This window comes from Poecilia latipinna, unplaced genomic scaffold, assembly GCF_001443285.1.
Source record: "Poecilia latipinna isolate Pla-1442-1.1 unplaced genomic scaffold, P_latipinna-1.0 Scaffold145, whole genome shotgun sequence".
Taxonomy (NCBI): Eukaryota; Metazoa; Chordata; class Actinopteri; order Cyprinodontiformes; family Poeciliidae; genus Poecilia; species Poecilia latipinna.
The window spans coordinates 413,586-428,665 of record NW_015112761.1 but is presented as its reverse complement, the minus strand read 5'-3'; the positions used below and the strand labels follow the sequence as shown (position 1 = coordinate 428,665).

Genomic DNA, 15,080 nt, shown 5'->3' with positions numbered 1-15,080 from the left:
TTTTACTGCATTTCATAACATGACAGTGTTGAATTTTAAGTTCCTTTCAGCAGAAATTCAAACTTCCTGATACAAACAGAACACCAGTTTATTCCTCCTGAACGTATTTAATCACATCGGCTTCACAGCTTTTGGTAGAAATAGAATAAATAGAGTTAAATGTGTCTCCTCAGCAGCTACTGTAGTAGATTCAATAGTTTATTTCCTGAATAGCGTTGCTCTGTTCACCACACAGAAGAGAACAGAAATAAATATCATGATCTGCTTTAGGCCTAGCGGTGCTGCTAACTACAACATGCTGTTGTACAAACACAAGCATGTGACGCCTTCATTAAACATTTCCTTCTAGTTACAGTCAGAGACGTTTAGAAACTAATTCAGAAATGATTTGTTGGGTTCTCAACCTGACTCCTATCTGGACTCCGAAGCTTCCAGCTATAAAGTCTCTTTCAGTCAATTTCTTCTGCTCCAGTTGAGGCAGAAAGGCTTTTTTTTTTTTTAGTTTCCATTAATGACACGTGAAGAACGTATGAGCTGGAGGAGAGTTTCTGTACAGGAGAAGAGTCTTTAAATGGCGCAGTGTTTGGAGTCCGTATGCATTAAGGCAGATAGATGTGTAAACAAACCTGCCGGTGAGCAGGCTGCGTCTCTCTCTCTCTCTCTCAGATATGGACGCACAGAAACGGCCAGAGCGAGTCCTAGCGCTAGTCCTGCTAGCCGGCGCTGTGGTCGTCCTTCCCTCGCCTTTCTTTTCTTCAACGCATCATTCAGAGTTTGTGAAGAAAAGCCAGCAGAATCTGAGCGAGAGTCTCCCGACACCTGACGGGTCCTCAGGTGTTTCCATCGCTTGGAGCCGGCCTACGGGCTGTACGGCGGCGGTTTCTCGTCAGGGTGTTCATGAGGCGGGGAGTAGCGAGGAGGGATCATGGTGGGCCAGAGGTGGCTGGCTCCAGACTGGGAGTCATCTGAGAGGCCTGAGGAGTCCGGGAACAGGAAGGGGCCCTGCAACCACACAGAAAAACACCACTTACTCAGGTACATTTACTTAAGCAACTTTTTTTTTTTTTTAAAGTACTTGTAGGAGTTTTTTTTACTTTTACTTTTACTTGAGTAATTTTATTATGAAGTATCGCTACTCCTACTTGAATAAAATTTCTGGATAATTTACCCGCTGAATCAAAAACCAAAAAATTTTTTTAACCAAATTCAATATCTAGAAAATTCTTTAGAGTTTTTCTAGATATTGGTGGCAGTTGGCAGGAAAGATCTCCCGTAGCAGTCTGTGTTACAGCCTCTATTAAAGACACCCCAAAATAAAGGAAAAATATGTACACACACAAAACAAACAAACCTGCAGGAGTAAAACCAGTCGACCAAACTTGATGGAACTCAGCTTGGGTTGCTAGGTAACGGGCTGGAGCTCTGCTTGGGTTGCTAGGTAACGGGCTGGAGCTCTGCTTGGGTTACTAGGTAACGGCTTATGAGGTGAGGGGCAGTTCCTGCTGATTTGTGACGTTACATACTGAAGGTTTTTGAAACGGCTCAATTTCCAGACACCAAAAAACATAAATTTATTGAACAAAAAAATGTCTGGATGTTCATGGAAGCACAAAAACGTACAAATCTGCATAATATGTCCCCTTAAAAGAAAACAACACATTCACCAGTGGGCCACAAGGTTGAAATGTTTTCATTATAAATGAAAAAACTAAATAATGACCGCTGGAAATAATCTATAGCAAACCTTAGCTTTATTTTAGCATGAAATATATCATTCTTAACAGAGCTACTGATATAATTGATGTAATCTGAATCTATGCTGTTGACAGATGTGCGTCAGCCATGTTTTCAGTGTACCTGCAGGTCGTAGGCGGTGTAAGGTGGCAGGCAGGGGGCAGCGTTGTGATACAGGTTGAGGGCAGTGGTGGGAGGAGGAGGAGCAGGAGGGACGGGAGCAGCGATGGCCTCCGGTTCAGATGCAGTCTCTGAAGCAGGAGCAGGCATCTGGAACCAAAAACAACACAAACTGGTGTTTATTTACAGCGATGTCCTTCACTGTAGTAACTCTGCCAGAAACAAGAAAAGAACAAAAAAATCCAGCTTTTAAAATGCAGACAAATTACTATTATTACTGGCACTTCTAACAATTTCTGTGCAGGAAAATTACACTGAACATTTTTATTAATTCAAAACAAGACAAGAGATTTACCAACAAGACAAGAGATTATCTGTCTTACCACTTGAGTAAGACAGATATGTTGATATTAATCACAGGAACACAGCTACTTGCTGTTTAATTCGTTTAGAGTTTTATCATGCAGAGTGAGCAGGATACTAAGAAATATAAAAAATCTGCAGCAAAAAGTGGCATAAGCTTTTATAATTATTAGATGATAGTTATAAAGTTGTTGTTGAGACATGCCAGGAAAAATCATTTCCTGTACTACAATTACAAATTTGTTTAATTTGCTAAGTGCTTCCCAACGCAAATGGAAAATAAAGAAAAAGTCCATCTGATGATCACATATATGTGTGACAAAGAATAAAATAACTATCTGACCATTATTTGGTGGAAGGACAGAGTTTAAATATTTAGTATTTTATCATAAGTTAAAGTGTTGCCACAATATATGATGCTTTCTGTGACCATAGGCATGGAAAAGTATGGTGTAAAACTGAAACAGCGCCTCCTACTGTGAATATGGTGCAACACCGGCGATTACAATGTTTCTGTAACTGATTGCCTGCTAGGAGAAGTGAGGAGAATGATGAATTATTTTAGCTATAAGTTATTAATATTTATTTTTTATGGATCAGGAAAAACAGCTTTTATGGTAAAGAAACCCAAAAACCAAACTGCATCATAATTTACAGTCCAACATGTGGACCAAACTTCAGAAAGGTGAAAAATACTCACATTCTCTACTGAAGTAGAAGTACAGATACGTGTCTGAAAAACACTCTAGTAAAAGTAAACTGAACTGTTTTACTGACGTAAAGGTAAAAAAGTACAGGTTTTGAAATGTACTTAAGTGCAAAAAATAAAAAGTAACTTTCACCTTCAAGAATACAAAATGACTTTCAATAAGTGTAAAATAATTTAAAAGTTCTGGTCAAACAAAGTACTTTTTTGTTTTGCTCACAACATGCACTGTGTTAGCAAAGAGAGTCAAAAATAAATACAGATATGGCCTAATTTTCCTTCAAATCAAACCTTTAGTAAGATCATTTATTACACAAAACATTGCATTCGTCACTAATCGTTCTTTGAGCCAAAAACATGGAGGGATTTTTTAAAAGACGAAGAACGTCTTGAATCTCTCAATGAGTGAATCTGTTGTTTACGGAGAACCCAACAGTTGTACTCAAAGAAGAGTAGAACTACTTCAGCATATTTTTACTCAAGTAAAAGTAAAAAGTAGCCATACGAGAAATTAATCAAGTAAGAGTAAAAAGGTATTTGGTAAAAAAAAAAAAAGTCTACTCAAGTACCGAGTAACTGATCAGATTATCAATCATTTAAAATTTAAAAATTACGTCATCAGATGGACCAAAATATAAAGTTATGTGGAAGTTTTGGTATTTTAAGGACAAAAATTAGAATAATTCATATAAGTAACAAAATCAGGCAAAAGAAAAATTTTCTTTCAATAAAAAAGCTGCAGGTGTCCGTCTGTGAATTTTTATTTAAAACATGTTTGTTTTTCATTCAGTGGGTAGAAAATCCAGACATTTTACTCAAGTAAAAGTAGAAATACTTCAAAATAAAACTACTCAAGTAAAAGTAAGAAGCGTAAAAATACTCGTACCCCGTATTGCTACGTCTCCATGTCATTACATTTTTAATCATGGAAATAACGAGCTATGTAAGAAAAATGTAAGGAGTAGAAAGTGCAGATATTTCTTTTAAAATGTAGGCAGTAAAAGTAAAAAGTTGTCAGAACGATAAATACTTGAGACCAGGTATCAGTAAAATCCCTTTTCCTTTTTGACGTCATGTCTTTGCCTACCATGTCCTTGAAGCCTCCCAGCACAGCCGCAGTGATGATGCCCAGAAAAAGCGCCACGATGTTCAGGAAGGTCGCAGACCACAGCAGGTAGTAAAGGTGCACAACGTCCTGGCAGCTTTTCACATCTGTGTATTCATGGTAACCTCCCATCACTTCTGCTCGGCTGGGCCAGTGAGTGGGACACAGAGGGGGACAAAGGTCACTGAGAGGGTCAGTGATTGGCTACTCTTCAGTTATCAGCAGGAAACTGTTATCAGGTTTTGATTTATGGTTGCAATCGTGGAAAAGGGTTTCACTGAGGCTTTGAAAAGTCGAGCAGAACTGAAATGGATGGATAATGTCAGGTCAGCCACAAACAGAACATGCAGAGATGAACTGAACATTCTATGATGGTGTTTATTACTCATAACAACTACATCTACATGGGAAGAAAAACGCCGGACTGATCTACAACGGGCAGTATCGGTCTGGAGAAGGGACCTACTTCCAAATCATGGATGACTTCCTAAACTTTTTCAAAACATCTTTATTCTGAAGTCCCATAAGAGGTTCTCTGAAACAAAAGTCACAAAGAAAAGAAACATTCTTGTTCTGATACAATCAAAGCTGCAATGCAAACAAATCTCCCACTGAAAATTAGAGATGCACCGATTTGACTTTACTGGCTTATCCTGACTGGTACTTTATTTAGACAGATTCAGTTATTTTTAAGCGCTTAAACATATAAGAAAGAATAAATAAAAACATAATGGAGGATTTTGGACAGAGGTAGTTTTGAATGCAACAGAAAACGAAGGAAAATCAAGAAGATCCCATTTTGTGAGTGAATGTCTAACCTTCCCTGACTTTCTTCAAACTCAGACATTTGTGAGAGTTCTTGATGTCTGACAACAAGGCGACCTTTAAATCCAGCATCAGGTCACTTAATTGGTGCATCTCTATTGAAAATCGAAACAATGAAAGAAGCACTTCAAACCATGTAGCCACAGTTTTGTCTTTGTTCATTTTAACCAAAGTTTTCCTCACCTCCCACAGTTGTAGAGTTCACAGCAGTAACAGGTGTTGCTCTTCACATGCAGCTTACACGACGACCGGCACGGCACCTGGGGGTCACAAGCTGCTTTCAGCACCTTAACTCTGCATCGCTGCGGGATACGACAGCCTCACCCACACACAACTCAATGAAGAGAGAGTGGGACATAATAACGGTGACTTACCTCACGCTCAGACGCAGAATCACTGGACAGATACCCACAGCGCCCGGCATGCAGAGGCTCGAGGTCCTGCAGGAGGACAAATCACATCGTGTTGGACTTTTTCAAGCAATGAATTAGAAAAAAAAGACAAAAAATAACTTTAATAAATATCAGGTTTCAGCTATTTAGATAAAATTAAGTAATTTAAGCACTCTGAAGAAGACTATGTTACTCTAATGTGAATATTATTAAGAACCAGAAACAAAACATGGAGAAGCAGCATTCAGTTTTTATGCTCCTCTAATCTGGAACAAACTTCCAGAAAACTGCAAAACATCCGAAACACCGAGTTCCTTTAAACCGAGGCTGTTTAAAGCTGCCTTTGGTTCATAATAACTGGGACACTGATCAATATATCTGATATATTTTAATGATGGGATTTGACTAAAAGCAATGTTTACTGGTGTTTCATAATTTGCTACCATGTAACGTTTCATAGTGTAACAACACACTGCCTTGTTGCTGAAACAAGCTTTGAAAATAAACTTGACTTAATAAATGAGGTGATAAACAACAAACAGGATGAACTTGTTTATTTATGTTGCGTCTTCTGGTTTGTTTGTCTCTGGTGTCCTGGGAAAAGATATCTTTAGGCCTGCATGTTCAGCCTTGTTTGGTTTTTTAAAGAGTGAAAAATGATCAGGCTCAGAGCTGGACTTCTATTTTTATTTACCTAACTGTAAAACTATAAGTGTTGTAGATACAAACACTTATGTCAATTTATGTGTCTTTGTGACTCCAAAATAATAAAAACGTACGCTTGACTGGTGTTTGTTCACCTAATTATACACAAACTACAACCAGGATGGAAGTTATTGAACTGGTTGGTTAGGCTTAGGGTTAGGCTGATGGCAACAAGGCCTTCAAACTTCAAAAGATTAAAGATGAACCAACAAAATACCCATAAAACCTGCTAAATGTTTCTCCAGTAAATATAAGAAAAATTGAGGCAGAGCCACTAAAGGTTTTTTCATTATGTATTTTGAAGGGTATAAATCAACTTCAACATGCCAATTCTGTTAAAATGTGCTGTTTTGTCATCTTTAGTGATGTACTTGTGTCATTTCCTATCAGAAACTAACGTTTTGGCTTACATGAATAATTATTAATGTGAATAAAATGTTATAATTTAGGGCTAAACCTCATGTCGACCTCTTTTGACATGCTCCAGTTCTGAATAGTGTGTATTGGTATCAATGCTTTGATATTCACGGTTTCTTCTGCGTTCGGACCGTGTGTGTTACCTTTGCTCTGGTTATTTCTAAGAATAAATTACAAATCTAGGAATAAAATTTAAATGCCAGATAAACTGTAAGATGATTATTGGCTAAAATAATCAGAAAGTAGGTGGAGCCTTCAGCTTCACTGTCGGTTTCAAGCAACCTGCAACCTGAGGTGAGTAAACAGAGTGAGATTATGTAATATTATTACTGTGATGTTTCAAGTTACATCTACATTGATTCAGTAACAGTGACCAAACAAACGGTGTTTGCTATGGAGTTTAATTTTCTGTGACATTCATTCACCACATAGATGAAAATAAGACACAAAAAGTGTGGTTAGTGACATATGTAAGTGTTTACAAGCAGTTCAGAGTAGAATTGCTTTTGTAGCGTTTCAAACATGTCTAACTGATAGGAGTCCCCAGTGCAGGATTTAATTATACCCTTTCTAGTATGTATGTGATCTGGTTTAAAACCTAAAGATGAATATGATGACCGTCAGTGGATCATTTTAATGGTTTATCTTTTATAACTGGCTCCCTGTAAAGTCGAGTGTAAACTTACAAAAATCTTCCATTTTACTGGCAAATGAAGATCCACTAATGGGGATGCTCCTTTTCACTCAGCCATTATTTCAGCACAATTGTATTAAACGTGCATTAGTAGTTACTTTGCATCATGACGGCTAATTTAACCCACAGCTAAATATTTTGTTTCTGCCACCCATTTACTGCAGACAGACTTTACTGAGCCTTTGTAATGCTAGCTAACTCTAGTAGCTTTAGCTAGCATGTTATTTGATTTAAAATAACACATAAAATGATTGGTTATACTTACAATGTGCCTCGCTGCAAAAACTCCATCAACAATAGCGCAGCAAAAGGCGGCAACTGCTCCGAAACTGATGAAGACAATAGATGCAACTAACTGTGGAAGAAAACAGAGACGCATCAGCTTCAGGATAACTAAATGTATATTACATTTGTTTTATCACCGCTTGAACACTTAGAGCCTTTAAATAGGACTCCAGAGTCAATGGGAATCCTCCCAAGAGGCGCCACTGATTAGGGATAAACTATATGTTGCCAATATCTTGTCACTGAAGTTTTGATTTGATCTTTTAACATATTTCTGAATATAAATAACACATTTTTAGGTTTAGGCGTTGAATGTTTGGATGATTATACCCTCTGGTTTTGGATGCTGTGCACCTGAAAAGATTTTTGCTCCTAATTTTTTACTTTATGATGTGGAACTATGGAAACCAGGTATTGTTTTTGTTTTATTTACAATTGCAGACAGCTGATTAGCGTCTCAAATGCTTAAGTATTTGACCTATGACCCTAAATCCCAGAGGAGTTGAAAAGGAGGCTTCATGGATGCCAAGAGAGAAGGAGGGAGTTCAACGCCTCTCTGACACAGATTTGAAAAGAAGCAGCAAAAGCAACAAGGTGGATTAGCAGTGCTTGACAACAGCTGATGGGACTGTCATACAGAAATCATCTTCAGTCAGAGGCTTCTTCAGATTTGTTGTGAAACTGACTGCTACTGGAGAACCTTCCTGCCCAACGCATCACCATCTACAGCAACTTTCTGAAGGTACAACATTTAATTTCCTTTTAATATTTTTGAACGAAACAGAATCTATAATTCAAGAAGTGCTATTGTTGTTGGATAATATTCTAAAAAGTGTTGCATAAATGCATCTACATATTAACGCAATATTTAACCAGCTGGACAGTCTCTTGGACACAGATGGCAAAAGGTCCCACAGTGTAGGAGTACAGATGAAAACAGAAAAGAAGATGAAAACATCACAACGGATATCGCCATCACAAGATATTCTAATCCAATTACTGACGGATGCGAAACACTGAGCAGTTTCAAATGAAAATGTTTCAGTCTTTCAGTGACACAAAAACAGCAAGCATTGAGTTACACTCACTCCTGTTCTGCATCGAAAGAGAAAGAAACCCTAATCACACCACTTTCTGAGGAAAGAATCAAATTAATGGCTCTCAGTGGTACTTTAGAAATTAGACTTGGTGGGGTGTGCTGTGGTGGCAGAGGGGTTATGCACAAGCCACATATGGAGGCCTTAGTCGCTGTCACAGGTTCGATTCCTGGCCTTGGTGACCTTTGCTGCATGTCTTCCCCCTTCTCTCATTACCCACTTTCCTGTCAATTAACTATCAAATAAAGACTTAAAATAAATTAGATTTGGTCTTGTTTCCCAGCCTCCTGGCGCTCTGCATGTTTCAGATGTTTTCCCGATGCAACACACGACAGCCAAAGGAGTAAATTATGTCAGCAGCTTGTCATCGACTCCAGCAGAGGCCTGTTTACTCACCAAGCAGCAGCAATCAGGTTTACTGAAGCAGATTAATAAATAGAAAATACATCCACTATTTCTGTATGTCTACAAAACCATATCCTGGATTTTCAAGGGATGAATGGAACTGAAGGAAGCAGAAGAAAACTTTTTTATTAATATTTTTGGTTTTTATAAAGCATACAACTTTATAAAATAAGGAGAATTTTAAATTCACAGCAAAAACACAAACTTTTACCAAGTGTTATTGGTCCAGTTTACAGTGCAAATATCTTAACAAACTTCAAACAAAGCAAAACTAATTTACAAGTAACTTTTCAGAAAGATACAAGAGCTTGTTTTAAGTAAATAATTCCCTCTAGATATTTATATTTATACCAAGATATTTTCCTGTAAATGAAATAATATTTTTTTCATCAGTATTAAAATATTATTGACTTGCTGAAAAGTTACTTATAACTATATAAGTTCGTTTTGTTTAATGTCAAGAATAATAAGATATTTGCAATGGAAACTAGAGCAAGAATACTTGGTAAGATTTTTGCATTTCCTTTGCACAGTAATACTGTAAACTATCAAAATAAAATTCTAAGTCTACATCCAACCTTTTCAATCAGTGGCTAAAAGAAATGGGCCTTTTTGTCTCTATTATGAATCAAAAAAGTAGTAAATAGTTAATATATACTAATATATTTACAGTATACATTAAAATGGTTCAGCTATGTTTTTAAAGGAACTATACCTTCAATTGTGTCAGTGACATCTCTGTTTTTTGAGATGGGATCAAATTTAAAGCTTTTGGTTGCTACTGTAATAAAATGTGTTTAAATGTAATGCTTTTTACAAACCTTTAGCAGGGATGTAACACCTGGGAACATGTGGTTGGTGCAGCGGTTTAGATAAAAGCTACAAACCATAAAAATAATGATAATTGTTCCAACAACCCAAAAATTTTACTAAAGTAAAAGCAGCACAACTTCAACATATTTTACTCAAGTAAAAGTACAAAATGTAAAGTTATGTCCAAATTCTGCTGTTTTAAAGACTGAATTTTGAACTTTTTTCTCCCACTAGAGGTTTGAAACGATCAACTTGAAATTTCCCAATGTATGATATCATTTAACTAAAAAAATTAAATTACTTTATACAGATTACAAATACCGAACTCATAAAAAAGATGCAAAGTAACAGAATGACAAAATAAACAGGATTTTTTTTTTTTTTTTCAAATGATATATTGTATATAAATGACATGATTACAAAATAACAGATTCAGGTATAGTACTTTTCCAAATCACTAAAAATATCAATGAAACTAATACTTCAGTAATGCAAATATACTGTATTTTAGAACAGAGTTAATTACTTGTGGTGTTAAATTACTCAGCAGGTAGAAAATAACTTTAGAAAAACAAACCTTGTGCACAAACAAGAAATCTTACTTCAGGTGTGTTTATATCTGATGCATTTACTCACAGTGGGAAGAGCATCCAGAAATTAAGAGTGGAAATACCTCATAAAAGTATTACTCAAATAACAGTAAAACAATCAGTGTAGTAAGACTATTGCTAAAAGTAAACTGAAGTAAACCTCTGCAACAGTCACGTTCAGTGAACCCTGACCAGATGGTGCAAACCTCCAAACTGAACGCGAATCCATTTCTCATGTTTAGGAAAAGATGTAAGTCGTCTAGATGTGCAGCCTGTCATCACTTTTTATGTAACCTGTAATAACATTTCAGCAATGCACTGCGGCTCAGTTTGCTGTATCACTGGACCGGACCTCCTGCTGCACTATAGGTAACGGCTGCCACAGCATAAAGCCATCCATCAGTTCTGACGGGCCGAACCTGGCACCTCCCACCTGTTCTACTCATCCCACCCTCATTTTGGCTGCAGACATCTGCCTCCTCCATTTACAGCCCGTTTCTATTTCTGGCTGTGTTCGCCCTCAACTCACCCCTCACAGTCCAGTTTATTTGCAACAGTACGCAACGCAAATCTCCTCAGCCCAGTTTGGACTCACAGGATCAACTGGAATGGATAAAAAAAGACCAGCAAACACAAAACACAGCAGAAATAAAGGATGTAAATCCTCTTACCATCTGCCTCTTGTTCTCTATCAAATGAGCACCGATGATTCCCAGAAAAGAGCCAAAGCCGAGCTGGAAAGAAAGAAAATATCCTGTTACAGGAGATTGTTCATATGGCAGTGAATTCAAGCCACATTAGATAGAAAAATCAACAAAAAAGGTGAAAATTTTCACCAAAAAAAGGCTGAAATTTGTGACTATTTTCAGAAATTTTCAAGGAAAAATCATAAATTTCTGTTTTTGAAAAGTCTAACATTTTCTAGAAAAAATATCTGAAACTTTTAAATTAACCTCTAAAAATTTATCAAAAGACCCAGAAATGTCTGAGTTTCAAATGCCAAAAATCAGAAATTTACAAGTTTTTTTTTCTAAAAATTTCTGAGATCAATCTCAAAATTTCAAAGTTTTTTTGTTTTTAGGAAATTTTTCACTTTTCAAACACAAACATTTTTTTCCCTAAAAAAATTCTGAGATTAAATTCAAACTTTCTGTGTTTTCTCTGGAAAATTTTTTAATTTTCAAACAGAAATTTCCACAGTGTTTTCTAAAAAAAAAAAAAATGAGACTACTCTCAAATTTCTGGAGTGTTTCCAGAAATTTGTTGACTTTTAAAACAGAAATTTCCAGATTTTTTTCTAAATAAATAAATAAAAAAACAGAGATTAATCTCAAAATTTCTGATTTATTTTTTTTTTAGCAATTGTTAAACCTTTCAGAAATTTTTGTGGAAAATTTACTCTTTCAGCTGTGAAAGTCATGAGACTATTACACAGAAATAATCTTCAGTCAGAGGCTTCTCAGGTTGGTTGTGAAACTGGCTGCTACTGGAGATTCTTTCTGCCCAAACCATCACCATCCTGTATGATGCGAATTACAACAACACATTTAATATTTAATAAGTATTTTTTAATTGAATTAACTTTATATTGCAACATAGCAACAGTCTTCAGTCAGAGGCCTCTTCAGATTGGATGTAAGATCGACTGCTACTGGAGTTCCTTCTGGATCACAGCATCACAATCCACAACAAACATCATATGATCTAAGCATCATATGATGCTTAGAGCATATGAATTATGCCAACCTTCAATATAATTTCCCTTTGAGATACATAAAGTGTAACTTGCATTGAATACCAATCAAATTTGACTTTATAGTTTCAAAATTAATGTCACTGAAACGGTTTGATTCAGATGATCTAAACATTAAATCTACAGAACTCGATCTGAGTCTTTCAAATGCCAAAAACAAATTTACTGACTGGAAGACTCAGACTTCATCTAGCATCTAATGATTGCAATCCTGAATAACGAAAGCAAAACACTCCCTTTAGGGAGCTGTCTTAATGAAGTTTGGACTCCAGGAGCTGAAAGGGTTTGCTGGAAACAGCTCAGTCTTGTTTACCATGTTGTGTCTGTGTGTGAAGCTTAGGAATTTGAACTCACAATGACTCCAGGGTAGTAGCCTCCCACAGTGATGTTTTGTGTCCGGGTGGTCGCCGCCAGGCCGAAAACGAGGATCAGAACAGAGACAATTAGCAGCATCACCGTCACCGTTATGGATTTCCTCTTCCTTCTCTTAAAGGAGCCTACAGACACAACAAAAGAAATCTAATATTACCAACAAACCGCCATGCATTTGTTGTGGCACATGCTGATCAAAAGGTTAAAACTTAGTCATTGTCTTACAAGCACTGCAAAAATTCACACAAGCCTTTTGGCTGTGGTTTCTTTCCCTGCATTTGAAGGGAAGGAATTTTTGCATTTTCAGATGACGCATTCAAAAGAGCTGTGTGAGATCTTCCAAGAGTTGGTTTATGTTTTATCCACTTGAACCAACCAGTTTTTTTTCCTCCAATTCTCAAATGTTTTGGCTCCTGACCTTTTTCTTATAATAAATGAGTCATTCTCCTCTGGAGCGTTCCCACAGACTGAGGTAATCAAAACCACTTCATAAAAAGAATAACCTGGACTTATCAATTTTCAGTAATGTGCCACTTCTGGCTAAAATATTAAAGGTGACCTATTATGCTTCCTTCAAAAGGTTAGGATGGGTCTATGGGCTAAACAAAACATGCACGAAAGCATTCTTAGATAATGAGATTTTAGTCTGATCAGTTCTGCCTATTTGAGCTCTTTTCAGAATAAACTCAACGTTTGCAATCGCACATGAAAATTAACTGCAAACAAATGCTCAATTACGCCACCATACATCTTTGAAAAGCAGAAGTGGAGCCTCCTGCACAACTAGCAAGAAAGCAGCAAGTGGTTTTTGGATGGTAAGTCAACAACAAATGCTTGTCTTTTCCGTCAGCCATTGTGCAGCGTACAGCGGTAAAACCAGCTGATCAAATGTGCTGGAGCACCAGTTGGGTTTCTAGGTGACGGGCGGAACTCTGCTGGGGTTGCTAGGTAACGGAATGAGCTTTGCTGGAGCTGCTAATTGCATTTTGGAGGTTTTTGAAACGGCTCATTTTTGCAAAATGTGAATGTGGCATTATATGTTCCCTTTAAAAAACAGATTTCTAACCCTGAGCAACTACTCTGATGGTTTTTGTCAATCAGGCTTTTGTGAACATCACAGTACTGAAACTGCTCTTGTCTTTAATGACCTCCAGCTGAACACCGATTGTAGTAAAATTTCAATATTAGTTTTACTTGATCTGAACACAGCGTTCGACACAGTTCATCATGACATTTTATTATCCCAATTTAACAAACTGAGTTGGTATTTGGTGTCTGTCTGATAGAACCTTTTCGTGTCCATAGACGACAATAAATCTAAGCTGAATAAAAGTATTTATTCCTCAAGGTTCCAACCTAAGTCTTCTCCTTTTCAATGTTTTAAAGCATTCAAATTATATGCAACAATAAGAAAGAGTATCACAATTATGTAGATCACACACAGTTGTACATCAGTTTTTTACCAGGAGATTACAGTCAAGTGCAAATGCACTAAACACATTGAACAGATTAATAGCTGGATGTGTCCAGTTTTTCCCAGCTAAATATAACAAAACTGAATTTTTATTCCACTTTCAGTCTGTAGGTTTACAATGCTAGGAATGTAAGGTTAACGATGGATTCTGCTCTGAATTCCAACAAGTACAAAACATGGTCATAAATACAACATTACCACCTAAAAATACTGCCAGAATTCAATAATTGCAGTGCTGTTTTCACTGCGAGGGCTATTTAAAAAATCAATGAGACAGCTTCAACTAATGCTGATATTAGAGTCCTTACAAAAGCAAAAAGAGATCAGAAAATCAGTCCAGTTTTGAGGTCATTAAGCTGGCTATCGCCCAAAGAATGGAGTTTAAAATCTCACTGATGGTTTACAAACCACTTACAGACTACGTCTCTGATCTTCTTAAATGCTCTGACCCATTAAGACCGTAATCTGAATCAAACCTACTAACCATTCCAAGAGTTAAAATATGCTGAAAGCAGCCATCAGGTTTTATACAACAAAAATCTGGAATAAGTTTCCCGTTAGCTGAGGAATGATCCCACCTGAACTCTTTTAAAACAAAGTTAGAAACATTTTTATTTGCTACTTTTAAACTTAGTTTTTTACTTTTTATTTTTTATAATCCTTTTAATTTAAATAAGTTTAATGTGTTTTACCCTGATGAACGCTTTTTAACCTCGACTTTTAAGGACTTTAAGTTGCTTTTGATCAAAAAGTGCTATCCAGATGAGGTTGCCTTTAGCATAACTCTGCCATAACTTCTCAACAACTTTGACCCTGTCTGCTATGTTCCCTGTTTTTCATGACAATGTTTGATCAAACCTCTTCACAGAATATATTCTGAGATTAAATTACACAAAAGGTGGACTCTATTTAATATTTTGGTGATTTATAAACTCAATCAGTTGCCCTGGATTTTATTTAGTGGCATCAGAGTACAAATGCATCGCACGCTGTTTTAAAGCTTTTCAGAAGAATCATGTTATTTTCCTTCCACTTCACTATTACACACTACTGAGTTGATGTAATATGTAAAATCCCAATGAAATACAGTCTATGGTTGTATCATAACAAAATGTGGAAACTTTTGAAAAATATAAATACTGTAAATAAAAGAACTTGTGATTAAGAATGAATTTTATTAAGGATCCATCCATCCATCCATCCATCCATCCATCCATCCATCCATCCATC

The 15,080-nt window shown here is 36.6% G+C and overlaps 1 protein-coding gene across 4 annotated transcripts in view; it reads right to left on the bottom strand.

Annotated features, from left to right (window-relative positions):
* Positions 1 to 67: 67 nt before the first annotated feature.
* The window catches only part of tmem255a (transmembrane protein 255A), a 20,516-nt gene continuing 5,503 nt past the window's right edge, over positions 68 to 15,080 (bottom strand). For 2 of the 4 annotated variants that reach the window (XM_015029168.1, XM_015029166.1), the window contains 9 exons: positions 12,359 to 12,501; positions 10,923 to 10,985; positions 7,327 to 7,416; positions 5,228 to 5,293; positions 5,037 to 5,113; positions 4,495 to 4,563; positions 4,011 to 4,179; positions 1,858 to 2,004; positions 68 to 1,002 (listed from right to left, as the gene is read on the bottom strand). In XM_015029168.1, the coding sequence (XP_014884654.1) occupies positions 859 to 1,002; positions 1,858 to 2,004; positions 4,011 to 4,179; positions 4,495 to 4,563; positions 5,037 to 5,113; positions 5,228 to 5,293; positions 7,327 to 7,416; positions 10,923 to 10,985; positions 12,359 to 12,501 (968 nt within the window). In that variant the 3' untranslated portion in view covers positions 68 to 858. The remainder of the gene's footprint in view (positions 1,003 to 1,857; positions 2,005 to 4,010; positions 4,180 to 4,494; positions 4,564 to 5,036; positions 5,114 to 5,227; positions 5,294 to 7,326; positions 7,417 to 10,922; positions 10,986 to 12,358; positions 12,502 to 15,080) is intronic. The other 2 variants (XM_015029167.1, XM_015029169.1) reach the window with 2 other exon arrangements.